The sequence below is a fragment of the Trichechus manatus genome, unplaced genomic scaffold (genome assembly GCF_000243295.1).
Source record: "Trichechus manatus latirostris isolate Lorelei unplaced genomic scaffold, TriManLat1.0 scaffold00001, whole genome shotgun sequence".
NCBI classification, from domain to species: Eukaryota; Metazoa; Chordata; class Mammalia; order Sirenia; family Trichechidae; genus Trichechus; species Trichechus manatus.
The window spans coordinates 9,429,891-9,444,044 of NW_004443937.1; the positions used below are offsets into that span (position 1 = coordinate 9,429,891).

Genomic DNA, 14,154 nt, shown 5'->3' on the forward strand with positions numbered 1-14,154 from the left:
TTTTTATTTAAAAAGTAAGAGAAATCAGAGATCAGTTTAGTGATACATAGTTCAAGCATTATGTTGGAATAACAAGAGGGAAAGAAAATATTTTATAATCTTTTTATTAGCCCTTCCCTTCAAAAAGTCCAATATATGTTTCCACTATTTTGAACTTGTGATTTAACTAAGGAAATACAACCTTTCTCATCAGTAGAAAACAAACCACCATCCTGACCCATCCTTATCACCATTGCCATACTTTTCCTGTATTCTAGTACAGAAGTGGGGAAGCATGTTTTCCATCAATAGAAGAGTTCAGAGCCATAGAGAAATGGCCCTGAGACATAAGACACATAGAAAAATACCAAACAGATGTCCCAGATAATGACCAGCTTAGTTTGGTGAAGAGTATTTTTGAAAGGGAAAAGTAGAAGGTGGCGTTTGGGGAGAAGGATCAGAAATCTTCCCATGCTGAAGGCATGCGGTGGAAGGGAACAAGATCTTGAGAAGGGAAGCATCAGGAAGGAGGAGTGAAAGCAACGTTGGGAGGGCAAACTTAATTAATTAGCATCCCTTTCCACCAGAATAACCCTTCCTATCTTTCTTTTCTTGCTTTGAGATCCGTACCCCATTGTCCATCACAAACATGCATATCATGCGCATACACCGCCCACCTACCCCGCCGAGGTGTTGGATCCGAACTGCTGACCTTTTGGTTAGCAGCCGAGGTCTTAACTACTGTGCCACCAGGGCACCTGGTCTGCTAAAGCAGCCTCAATTTCCCTACCACAGCATAGGCCTGCCACCTAGTCCTCAATTGTCCAGAGACTACATTAGGAACCTCTTCCCTTTTCCCAACTCTGGCACCCTGAAGCCTCATCACAACTACCACCGCCACTCTATTCCACATTTTACTATTCACGTCTTCCTTTCAAGAGTTCATTGCCCAATTCATGTTTGTTGTGGAAGTGCTGCCTCATTTGAAAGCCCTAAGGGTAACCCTGTTTTGGACACGGAGACTCAGAGTGTATACATGTACTTTCTTGGCTGTGTTCCCAAAAGTACGATGATTTTAACATTAGAGAATATTGGTAGGAGCACTCAGATCCAATTAGATTATGCCAAGAGCCAAATCTAGGCTGTGAACTGTAGAGTCCATCAATCACATTTCCTGTAACAGTCCTTCAAGGGGAATTGTTCGTCTCCCTAGGCTTGTCAACCCCCAGCATGCTAAGCAATGCCCCTAGATGATGGTGGGTGGATCTGAGGCATTTTAAAAAATAAGGAAAATGAAGATCAGAAGAAGGGAATATGGGGATAAGGAAAAGGGTTCCTCTAAGGATGAATAAGTGGTAGGGTGCCACTCAATAACAAATACTATAGGTTGCTAAACTCTGATCTAAAATACAAAAAAAAGTACTGCGAAATTTCACCAATTAACCCTTTCCTGGTATCTGCTTGGGATGTTTAATTATAGCATGATACATTATAACCTATTTACCCGTAAATGCTTCCAAAGACAAAAGGAAGCATTTCAACAAGTCATTCTTTTCATGGAGATGAGGTCTGCAGTTAAACATTTCCCCTGTGCATTCTTCCTTCTCCAACCCCGTAACACCCCCATCCGCCCCCCAAAAAAGTTGTGGCTAACATCTATGCTTGCTTTTACTTTAATTTTTTTTTGGTTTTGTTTTGCTTCTTGACTTCGAGTAGATGAATAACAAGATGCTTTTCCCTCCTCTAGAACATATCCTCCCCTGAGAGTTCCCCTGCGCATAGGCCCGAGTCCCTGTCACCCGAGGTAGTTATCACACCATCTCAATCACACTGGGAGGCTGAGAGTGAGTGTGCATGAGTGTACCTGAGTGTTTGGGGAGGGCTCGGGGAGTCAGAGTGAATCGGGTGATGGGCTGGAGGGTGGCTGATCTGTCACAGTAAGTCAAATGACTTCCCATGTGTGACTATGACTATTCAGGACTATCAATGTAGATGGAGGAAAATGAAGTAGCTGGGTGTGTGATGGGGTTTGTTTTTGTTGTCATTTGCGGGGAGGGGATGGCTGAAGAGTATTAAACAAGAATAGAATCTAGAAGTCAGGTTTAAAGGAGGTGAAGATGTGGTAGAGCCTTGTTAAAATCTACTTAACAAATAAGGCCTGTTTTGTTAAAAGGGACATTGAATCAAAGTTGGTAGGAACTATCTTTTGATATTATCTTGGACTGATAAGGGAGCAGCTTACACTGGAAAAGTTAGTGACTTATGCCATGTCTCCAGTGTTTTGGATTTGGTTGATAGATTGAGCACCTTCTTTGGGAAGGGAGAGTAATTTTGCCTCTCATTTCTCCTACCCTTTTTCTGTAGCTCCTTCCTGGGTGCACAAACTGCTAAATCAGTCCATGACTTCTTTGTCACAAGCCTCCGTTCCTGCAGTGGTTGTGATATGGTTGCTGTACAAAAGTAGCATCTCAGTTGAATGTCTCGAGAATATCAATAGAGTGCTTTTTTCAGAAAAACTATGGAGATGTTAAATTCAGATTTTAGTGCTAGTGTTTCTTAACTGTTATAAAATTTGAACAAATATAGTAATGATTAATGCCACAAATCTACATGGAACCTTTTTCCTCTTGAAGAGAAAGTTACAGTCTCTCAGAACCTTCCAGGAATTAACTGAACTGTATATGTATCCCCCACCCCCCCAATCAAACATTAGGGCTGAACTCAGTGACAGTTGACCAAATTCTGAATTAGGAGTACTTTTTAGATCAATGTGAAATTGAAAAAGGTTGCATTCCAGTGTTTTAGGTGTTTTCACTCAATATTATAAGGAAAATAATGCTCTCCTCAGTTGTTAAAGATTCTAAGGTAGCATAATTTGGAGGTTGACATGGTGTGGTATCTGGGTTTCTGGTACCATTCTTTGAACAAAGTTAGCTATAGTTGACCTAGAGGTGAAGAATATTGGCGTTAAGAATGGTACCATTCTTTGTAGGGTTAACTACGTCGTTGACCTATGGTGGAAAACTCTTCATGTTAGGAGGTAATGATAACCCGATAATAGATGGGGTTTATTTTTGGTACAGTACAGGATTTCAGATGCTCTGCATTGAATGATCTTAGTGCTCTTGTGGTATGTTGACATGCATTGCAGGATAAAGAATTGAGTGGCTAGAAAGTTGTATGAGAACTACACCTACTTAATGGTGAAAATGAATGAAGTACTGGCTGGTTGATGCCTTTAATGCCATTCTCCTTTACTGAACCAGTAATTTAAGTACTCACCTTTTCATGTACTTTATACTTGCCTTCACCTTTCTTCCCCCACCCCTACCTTCCATCACTATTAACTTAGGAATGAATAATACCAGTCTCACCTCAGTACTGTGCATGGGGCTCAGGTAAATCCCAAATTATAATGCCAGTCCCTTAGCGTAGCATGTGACTGCAAGGTGACTCAGCAAACCTGATGAAAGGCTAAGCAGGCAAAATAGTCACATTTGGCCAATTATCTAATTCTGACTTCCCCAGTATTCTTCGGAAAGACTTTAAAGCAGATTGGGAGAGGCCAGAATTCTTTAGTAATCTGGCCTCTATATACACTGTTGCTACTTGGGACTTTACAGATGTTAATGACTTTCTCTCCTCTACTTCCATCTTTCCTTGTTCACCTGTGCCCTTCTCACCTCCCTTCCTTTCTGCCCTTTGACTTTTTCCTTTCTCCCCTACCCCATGTCTTTGTTGATTTTTATTCTTCCAGCTTTGTCACCGAAAAGACATGGATTTGACAAAAGTAGGATACCTTGACTCCAACACTAACAACTGTGCTGACAGACCCTCTCAGCTCAACTCAGGTCATTCTGACCTGGCTCCTCATCCCTCCATCGGGCCCACCTCTGAGTCTGGCTTCCCAAGCAGGAGTGGAGATGGACATCAGACCCTTGTAAGAAACTCGGACCAGGCATTTCGGACAGAGTTTAACTTAATGTATGCCTACTCCCCTTTGAACGCTATGCCTCGAGCAGATGGATTATATCGAGGGTCTCCCCTAGTAGGGGACAGGAAGCCTTTACATTTGGACGGGGGATATTGTTCCCCTGCGGAAGGGTTTCCCAGTAGATACGAACATGGAATTATGAAAGACCTTTCTCGTGGATCCATGTCACCTGGTGGTGAAAGGACCTGTGAAGGACTCCCATCTGCCCCACAGAACCCACCGCAGAGGAAAAAGGTAAGTGTTTCACATTATGTAAACCCTAATGAAGAAGATACACTGTGGTTGCAAACCATTGAATGTTGCTGTAGGTTCAGGTGAAAGGCATATAGAGTCAGGAGAAGAGTGTGCAAAGAGATAGTTAGGGGCCAGGCCCTGGAGAGCTTGCTGACAAGTTGGTACTTGTATGTAAATGCCTGTTCTAGAAATCATAAACAGGTATTTACTGAGTGCCTGCTGTGTGTTCAGCACTGTTCTCAGTGTTCGGAAAACAGATTAGTAAGACATGGTCTCTGCCAATATCTAGTAAAAAACACAGTTTTAATTACAGTTTGGTGAGTGCTATAAATATTTGCTGGGTGCCATACACTTGTGAGGTAGTTCAAAGGATACGGCAGTTTAAAAAAAAAAAATAGTATCTTATGTTAATTTTATCACTTCCTGTGTTCTGGGAGCTGTTAAGCTCTTTATAAGCATTTAATCCTCACAGTAATCCTGTGATATAGGTAGTAATTTTCCATTTGCAAGAAACTAAGGCAAGTTAAGTAATTTGTTCATGGTCACACAGAAGAGCTGGATGCTCAACTAATGCCTGTTCTAGAAGTCTCAAAGTCAAAAATGTGCTTTTTATGTCAGTGGTTTTCAACTGGGGGCATTTGGAAATGCACTAGAGTATTTTGAGTTGTAATAGTAATTTCCATTTTAGTGGGTAGGGCTAGGCTAGGGATGCTAAATGTCCTATGTGTGGGATAGTCTCACATAATGGCAAAGTGTCTGTAATAACTCTCCTTGAAATATAGCTAGTGGCTTTTTATATTTGCATTACAGTAAGATACGTTACCAGAATTTTATTAATCCCCTTCCAAGATTGGTGTATAAAAAATACATACACAAAATTGTGTTTTCATGTTTTTGTTATATTTTAATTTGGACAGAAAAACAAAGAGTCCTCAAGGGGTAGAAGAAGGAAGAAACACTGTCAGATGATTTGGAGTAAGATAGTAATGGGTACAGAAGTTGTTGCATGAACAGCATTGACTATCGGGTACAAAGAAATGGAAACAACCTTTATATTTCTGGTTTCAGTTAATAAAAAGTGACTAGAATCATGATTTGTAATTTCTGAAACATTCGTTGAGAACCTGCTATATGCCAGGTTCTGTGCTGGATGTTAAAGATAAAAAGCCAAATAAACTTAATAAACTTAGTCTTTGCCCTCATAAAATTCACAGTTTAATGAGGAGCAAGCAAGGTACTATAATAGACATAACAGCCAATGTAAGGACAGTGTGCTTTAATAGGAAAGAGGAGATTCACAAGGCTATGGTAGGTGGCAGAGGTCCTGTTGTAGCAGTCAGGAAAGAATTAGTAAGGATTAGGTAGATGATGGGGGGCTGGGGGGAGAAGTTTCCAAGTATAGGTTTTATAGAGTCACCTTGCTAAAGTATAAACTGGATATCATTTCTTCACCTTTGTTCTTTTACTCTAGTTTCTCAATGTGTAAGACAGAAATGGTAATAAATTCTTAGATATGTCTTGAAGATCTCTGGAGCATTGGTTTTTTCTGTAGCCCGTAGAGATTCCTAGGGAGTATGGAAGAACTATCAGAATCACCTGGGAAGCTTTGTCAACCTACACAAGCTTCCCACTCTTCATCTTCCCTTTTTTAGGTGCTCCCATTTTTGCAGATTATTATGAGAGTACTCTTCAGTTACTGGTGAGGGTATGGTATAATCTCAAGGTTTTTCTAAAGGCAGAAAAAACATTGATATCTACTGGTGAACATCATTCTTCAAAACTGTTATCTCCTAGTTTACTGTCTTTTCCTTACCAAGTTCTGACTGCTTTAAATAGATAGCTGTGCTCAGAGCTCTCTCACACCTGGAAAAATTTGCCAGGATTGGTTCCTGCTTTGTTTGTATGGCTTGGCTCATGGTTTACTAGGCTTCTATCTTCTTTCCCCATTGCTAGTGACCAGTTAATGATGTCTAGGTGACCCAGTGTCCTATTTCTTGTTTCCTTTGTAGGTATCCCTGCTGGAGTACCGCAAACGAAAACAAGAAGCCAAGGAGTCTGCTGGTGGGGGAGCTGACTCTGTACAGAGCAAAAGCAAATCTGCAGGAGCTGGGCAAGGCAGCAGTAACTCAGTGTCTGACACTGGTGCCCATGGTGTGCAGGGATCCTCAACCCGAGCCCCATCTTCCCCTCACAAAAAATTTTCCCCATCTCATTCCTCTATGTCCCATTTGGAGGCAGTAAGCCCATCAGATTCCAGAGGCACTTCTTCATCTCACTGCAGACCTCAAGAGAATATCAGCAGTAGATGGTAAGTTTATATTTGATGCTTTATAATTAAATTCAAGAAGGAAGTGTACATCTAGGATCATTCCTAATTTTTCCCAAAATGTATGGAAACACTTAAACTGGAGAGAGCCAGCAGACAGTGCCATCTATCCTGTTCAGCTGATTTAATAGTACTAGCCGTAACCCCCCAGCTTTGCAGAAGCAAAGAAGCCACCAAGCCTGCAGAGAAACACTTTGGACGTCATTTAGTTGTGAACACAGATGAGCTTTTTTCTCAGTGGGCACTAACACTGCCTCTTCTATTTTCTCATTTCATATCAAAGGTAAGTCAGGAGTTCAGCCCAGTTCCACTTGAATTAACAACAGGTTGTTATATGTATGTAGAGAGCTAGGGCAGATAATCTGAAAGAACTTGTAATCTGGTTTAGGGAAAACCATAAATAAAACGATTAATAATACACCTCCTCATTTATCAAGTATCGCATTACCTGACATTTCACATTTATGACAATAGTAAAAAATCTACTATCTGACTATTTTGCACATTAATGACGTACATCTGGCAGTAACAAACTCTGAGGCAGAGGTTATGCTGGCTGTGATGTTTAAGGTTATGTGTCAACTTGGCTGGGCTCAGTGGTTTGGCAGTTATGTAATGATGTATTCATCCTCCATTTTTGCATAATGCTGATTTTTGCATAACGACCTGGTCTTTGGAACCTAACCGTGTTTATAAGCGAGGAGTGAGTGTACTGGTGGCAAGTACTGAGTACCAAATGAGTGAAGTAGAGTGAGGCACAGGAGTTCACGGATCTGAGCGGAAGAAATTAAGCCTGAGAAAGAAGAGGCATGGCTCAAATGAGCAATATGCATTCATAATGAAACAGTTATTAAACTGATACTGTGTGCCAGGCACATGATTTCACAGAGAAAATTTAGCATTTCAAAATCGAGGTTAAAAGAAGTTAGCATATTTAATCCACTTTTTCCTTGATTTCTTTTTCTCTAGAATTGTTTTTTTCTTCTGTATTTGATTGACATAGTTTGAGGCAGTAGAAATATCTTGTCTTAAATTGGTCCTGAAGAAAACAATGTTTAAGAGGATGAGACTATGTTTAGAGAATACATTGTACAGTCTTTTTCAGAGCTTCATTTGTAGCAGACTCCTGATTCTTAAACTTAATACACCCTGTTACTTTCCCAGGATGGTTCCCACGTCAGTAGAACGGCTCCGAGAAGGAGGGAGCATCCCCAAGGTCCTCCGGAGCAGTGTGAGGGTGGCCCAAAAAGGAGAGCCTTCTCCCACATGGGAGAGTAACACCACAGAGAAAGACTCAGGTGAGCCCATGGCCTTCTGCTGCCAGTCAGGTTCAGGGAACATGTGCCAGGCTCCACACAGTTAACACCAAATTCTGGGATAAGGTGAGTCAGTTTCTTGCACAGTTGGGCTTTACTCTATGCTGAGTTTTAGCTCAGCCTGACATCTGCTCTTTGGGGCTTCACTATTCTTAAGATCTAGCTTTGCTTGCTCTTATCTGCTCTTTTTTCCCAAGGGATATCTTTCTGTAATTCTTATCTCTCCAAGGGCCTGGAAATCCACCTTGATGAAGGAAGAAGAGAAAAGAAGAGATGAAAGTCAGATCAGGCACTTTAAAAATTGCCCATAATTAACCCACTCCTTTTGCTCTTCTGGCGTGCTGCACTCACCTGGTTTTCACGAAGAGAACAGCATGGGTTGGTGATTTAAATGAACAATGTGTGTTTCTCACTTAATCTAAGAAGCCAATTTGATTTTCTGTTACCTTCCAGACCCTGTGGATGGAGAAGGCCCAGAGACATTGAGCTCGGCACTCTGTAAAGGAGCAACTGTTTACAGCCCTTCTAGATACAGCTACCAGGTAAGACAAGAAATTGCTGATCCCTGGGCATAGGAATATGTTCTGGGTTCCAAATGTTTTGTGATCCTGGCCATCCTTTGCAGTTGAGATGCCTTTATATGAAGAGTCTTTGCATATAGTTTCAGCAGCCTTGGAAATAAGTCCTCATCTGTTCACCTTCAGGTAATAAAATTATGGCAGTAAAATAAATAAGGTGACCTCTGTCTTTGGTATCCTAAAAGGAACAAATGGTTTAAAAGAAGAAGAAAAAAAATTGGGTATTGTAAATATTCACAAGCCGTTTAAGGGACTTATTCAGCTCTTTATGCTTTTCCTCCCAACTCTTTCTAGCTCCTGCAGTGTGATAGTCCACGGACAGAATCACAAAGCCTCCTTCAACAGAGTTCCTCTCCCTTTAGAGGACACCCTACCCAATCTCCAGGATACAGTTATCGAACTACTGCACTGAGACCTGGAAATCCCCCCTCTCATGGTTCTTCAGAATCATCCCTCTCTTCTGTGTCCTATTCCAGCCCCGCCCACCCTGTGTCCACAGACTCATTGGCCCCATTTACGGGGACACCAGGGTACTACAGTAGCCAGCCACATTCTGGAAACAGCACCAGTAGCAGTCTTCCAAGGAGGAGCTGCCCTTCTAGTGCTGCTAGCCCTCCCCCACAGGGCCCCTCAGACTCACCAACCTCAGACTTGGTTTCTCAGTCCAGCACAGGAACTCTGAGTTCCACCTCCTTTCCTCAGAACTCTAGGTCGTCATTGCCATCAGACTTACGGACTATCAGTCTGTCCAATGCTGGTCAGTCAGCTGCCTACCAGGCCTCCAGGGTATCTGCGGTTTCCAATTCACAGCACTACCCACACCGTGGGAGTGGGGGTGTGCACCAGTATCGACTCCAACCACTGCAAGGGTCAGGAGTCAAGACTCAGACAGGACTTTCCTAGGGCTTCTGGATTTGGGCAAATAGAACTGAATGAGCCCATAGCTGCTTCCTTCCAGCTGCCTCTGGATCCTAGGCCGAGCATATTGCTGGGGAAGGGAGGTACACGGTGCCAGAGGACTGGGTCTGGTCAACAAGAAACAAGACTTGTGGTCGCGACTGGCCTCTGGCCTTGGAGAAAGACGTAAATCTTGTCTGAAGCAGAGACTATAAAGAAGTTTCTCCCTGCTGTTAAGGGTACATTGTTGACGAGCAAATGGTGTTTTGGTTAGTAACGGTTCTAAGTGCAATGAGTTGTGTTGAAGCCTCCATCTCCCAACCTTGCCCGTAGCCTGTAGTCACTTGTGCAGTGAAGGCATCTTTTTAAATTAAAAAAAAAAAAAAAAAATCTTTTCAAAGGAAAAAAGTGAAAAGAACCAGTTTCAAAGTCCCAAGCCATCTGAGTAGTGTTAGGGTTTTATGCACTTACAGAAAAAGGTAGGTATGTAAATGTTCACCCTCAGACAACCATTCCAAAAGGAGATATCTGGCCACAGTGTGTCCACCAAGAATATTCCCTATCTTTGTCTTAAAATAACCAAGAAATGTGAAGCTTGGAATGTGCTCTGATTGAAGGGTACCTGGCTTTCTGAAGAAGAGCTGACGGTCAACTCTTGATAATTCAGGAGCAAATTATCCTGGTAGATTGTCTGAGCCTCCAGCTGTTAACCATCCCACTCCTCCCTTCTCGAGCTATTCTACAGCTCAGTAACCCATAAACTAGGTAGACAAAGAAAAGATGAATGATAAGTGAGATGGGCCAAATGCATTGCTACTTACCAACCTTTGGCAATAAATTTGATTAGGAAGGATCCCAAGTGGTTTGGGAAATGAGTTTTATTTTTTCTACTCCCAATTAATCAGGAGTTGATAACCATGAGTAGGACTGCTTCCATGATTGGGGAGCATGCGCTTGTGACTGCAGGGTAAGAATGGAAAAATGTTTGTGGAGTGGCACCGACAGGACTGCGATTGTGTGTGGGCATGTCCCACATTTTTGGGGGGATGTTTGCTCTTCCTTATTAGAGAGTGGGCAAGGTGAGAGTTATAAAGCCACCCACACACCTAACACTGTTCTGGATGAGAGATGAGAACAGATTGGCTTCTCCCCATCAGTGCATTGTGCCTGTTGTACACCCCTGGAGGAGCCCTGGAGCCAGTCCAGGTGGGGTACACAATCTTTTTAAATTCCATACGGTTGCCAGCTTATTTCTTTCACTTGTTTACTGTAATATCCGGCGTGTTTTTATTTATCTAATTTTGTATTCAGTTATAACCATGGTAGGGGTAGTGAATATATGACAGGTGTAATCCCTGGTGCTGCAGTGGACCTTACTTCTTTTCTTTTGGACAAGATAATACTGTGAGTCTCCCCCCTTCCTTCCCTCTAATTTTTTTCCTCCTCCTTTTTTTCCCCCCATTCTCTTGAATCCCCTTCCTTTCTACCCTCTCCTACAACTATCATATGCACAGTCTTCTCTCTTCGTGTGTGACTGTTACAAAATTTCACTTTTCAAAACTGAAATCAGGTGTTTGCTCAAACGAGGGGAGATTTTTTTTTTTTTTTTTTTTATGCTGAGACCTCAGCACTTTCTTTTTGTTGTTTCCCCCACAAACCCATCAGTCTGGGAGAGCGTTGGGAGTGGAAATCATGTTGCCTGGGATGCTGGTTTCTTTGTATATTATATAAAACGTATGTAAATGTCTCTCCATTTGGGCTGGGGTTTGCATTCTCCCTTTGGCCCTTAACCAAGGGGAGAGGCCAGCGGGCAGGCGGCCCTCACCCTGCCTGGCACGTGCAGAGACCCCAGCCACTCTGTGTGGGCAGGGTGCTGTCAAGACCAGACCTCTTGGGGGGGGGGAGGCGGGGGGGTACTCTTGGAAGGGAAGAAGTATCACTTCTTTCTCAAGTGGAGTGTTTACACCTTGCTGTAACATTTGAACTTTCACAAGAGATGTAATAATTTTGATAATAAAATTCTTAACCATAATAATCAGAAAGTTGAGAACTTCTTTGTCTAATTCCGTGACCTTATCTTGCCTGGTTTTCCTAATGCTGTTCTCACCAGGAGAGGGCAAAATGGACCCATATTCAAGAGAATGCTCTTAATGGGGGTTGTTTCTCCATAACGGGGCCAAGAATACTGATTAATCCGCCTTCAGCCTTGTATGATTAATGTCAGGTCAGTCTTAAGTCTGCAGCGGTGTAGCTGAGCATTGAAAATTGACTTGAACAAGACTAGATTTCCTGGCCTTGGCGTCATTCTTTCAGTGCCAGGCATTGTTTTTGGTGCTGGGCTTACGCCGATTAACATGCGCAGATAAGGTTCCTGCTCTCGTGGAGCTTACATTCTTGAGGTGGGAGGTACTAAATCAGTACCTTGTTATTGTTTCATAGCAGATATGTGACTGGGGAGGTTGAAGGGGCCACTCTAGGTTAGTTGATCAGGGGAAGTCTCTGGGGAGTTGAATTTGAACTGAGACCTGAGTGATGAGGCAGTCATGTAACGTGAGCATAGAGCATTCCTGGACAGTTAGAACATCAGGTGCAAAGACTCTAAGGTGGAAAAGCCTTGGTTGGAGTATGGTGAATGAACGCGGGGAGGGTGGGGATGGTAGAGGATGCAGTAAGAGAGAAAAATAGGCTTCAAATTTTGTAGAGCAGGGGTCAGCAAATTTTTTCTGTTAAGGGCCCAGATAATAAATATTTATGGTCTCCATCACAACTATTGAATTCTGTCATTGTAGTACAGAAGCAGCCATAGACAATATGTGGCTGTGTTCAATAAAACTTTAATTATAGAAACTGGTGGGTTAGATTTGACCTGCAAGCTATATAGTTTGACCTCTGATATAGATCCTTGTAACTGTAGTTTAAAGACTGTGGATTCTAACTGCAGTGTGGGAGCGGTTGGAGGATTATAAGTATAGAAGTGACATGGTCTTAATTTATGGTTGTATGAGTGTTTTGATCCTGTTGGGGAAGAGATGATAGAAACCAAGAAGACAGTTTGGAAGTTGTTCAGGCAAGCAACAATGGTGGCTTGTATTAAGATGATAATAATTGAGATAAGGAGAAGTAGTTGAAATCAGGATATGTTTTGCAAGTAAACAGCAGGCCTTGATGGATTGGATTGGCAGTATTTTGCTCTAATATTTGCTTGATAAATATTTATTTACTGAGTACTTCTAATGGATTTTGCTAAGCACATAAGGGATTCAAAGATGGAGAATGTATTCTTTTCTTTAAGGAGCTTAGAAAGTGACCAGTTGGAAACAACAAAAAAGCCTGCCTTCATAGAGGACCCCTTTAAGATGCCATAGAAACACCTAGGTAATCTATCACCAGCCACAGCCTAATTCTGCCAAGAGTAGGACAAGAATAGTGTAGATGGTGCTCTTTATTTGGTCTGATAATTTCTTGAAGAATGCATACTGGATGCTAGAATTTAAAGATGAGAAATTGAGGCCTAGTCCAACTGTTCCAGCTATACCACAGGCCTGATAAATGAATAGGTCTGATTTCTGCCAGGATTAGAAGGTTCTGTTCCGTAATCATTTACTGAACACATACTGTGTTCTAGGCTATATACAAGGTGCTAGGAGTATGGAGGTGAGTGAGCCAGTTAGCTGCCCACTAGGAATTAGTAGTCTATAAGCTATTGTTTATCAATCATTTACTCTATCTCTAGGTACTTTGTTTTTGGTATGGTATAAATATAAAAAGCTGAACAGTATTAAGGAAGTAAACAGGCAATGGTGGCACCTTATATATCACTTTAAGGTTTACCAGCCTCTTCCATTTGTCATTTGCTGTCTTGTTCAAACTTAATATGAAATGAAGGTATTATCCTCATAATTTCTTTTTAAAAAGGGGGGAAAAAATCAGAGGATGAAACTTGTCCAAGACGTCTCTCTAGTAAGTGGCTGACCCATGCTAACAGTTTTGGAAAGTTTGAAATAACCCTGGAAACGCTTAGAGACATCTGGGGTGCTGTAATGGGAAATACTTCATCTAACTGAAAAAGTATGCCATACCCTAGACTAACCTAAAAACAGCAGTTTTGCATTTTTGGCTCAGCTTAAAAAAAAAACCCACAGTTATCCAAGTAGAGTAGGCCATTTGGTTTAAACTGCAGTGGTCATCAATTCATCGTCCAAAGCAGGGGCAGCCTCCATAACCTACTGTAAGGCTTAAAAAGGTAAAGGGATTTGCCAGAGTTTCTTAAGATACTCTGTGCTAAAGATTGACAAAGGAAACAGTGTTCCCTATAACTTTGACCTGCTCCTAGAGTCTGAAAAAAGTTGTTTTGACTGTTTCTCAAATCCCCCCATAAAAACAGAGCAACCATGATAGAAAGACCAAAAAGCCTTGAACGGCTTGACAACAAAGCTAGGTGAAAAGTTATCCTTGTGAACCTCAAAACAAAAAGTAGGTAACCACAATAGCCGTAAGAACTGCAGGATTTCACCTTGTTCTGGGGGAAGCAATGGGGCATCTGATGAACCTCAGAATCCCAAAATATCAAGCACTCAGTAGCTCAGCAAGTCAGTTTAAGAACATCTGCTGACACGGGGGAAGAGGAGATACAGTGAGTACAAATGATCTTATCCTTGGTCAGGTCTGAATGGACTAGAGCAGTCTGGGCCCAAGAAACTTAATTCTAACCAGCAAGGGTCCATTCCAGAGCAAAACCACACTGAAAAGAAACTGGGAAATAGAATCCAAATTGAGCAGGACAATCAAAATAGAGGTGAAGGAAAAGTAATCACATTAAGTAAAGTGTTT

General features: G+C 41.9%; 1 protein-coding gene across 6 annotated transcripts in view; it reads left to right on the forward strand.

Moving 5' to 3' along the window:
* SETD5 (SET domain containing 5) overlaps positions 1 to 11,374 on the forward strand; it is an 83,120-nt gene extending 71,746 nt beyond the window's left edge. For 4 of the 6 annotated variants that reach the window (XM_023736899.1, XM_023736924.1, XM_023737006.1 and 1 more), the window contains 5 exons: positions 3,737 to 4,207; positions 6,217 to 6,515; positions 7,698 to 7,831; positions 8,303 to 8,391; positions 8,722 to 9,714. In XM_023736899.1, coding sequence (XP_023592667.1) covers positions 3,737 to 4,207; positions 6,217 to 6,515; positions 7,698 to 7,831; positions 8,303 to 8,391; positions 8,722 to 9,330 — 1,602 coding nt within the window. In that variant the 3' untranslated portion in view covers positions 9,331 to 9,714. Of the gene's footprint in view, positions 1 to 3,736; positions 4,208 to 6,216; positions 6,516 to 7,697; positions 7,832 to 8,302; positions 8,392 to 8,721 lie in introns of all 6 variants that reach the window. The other 2 variants (XM_012557483.1, XM_004368297.2) reach the window with 1 other exon arrangement.
* The last annotated feature ends 2,780 nt before the right edge of the window (positions 11,375 to 14,154 follow it).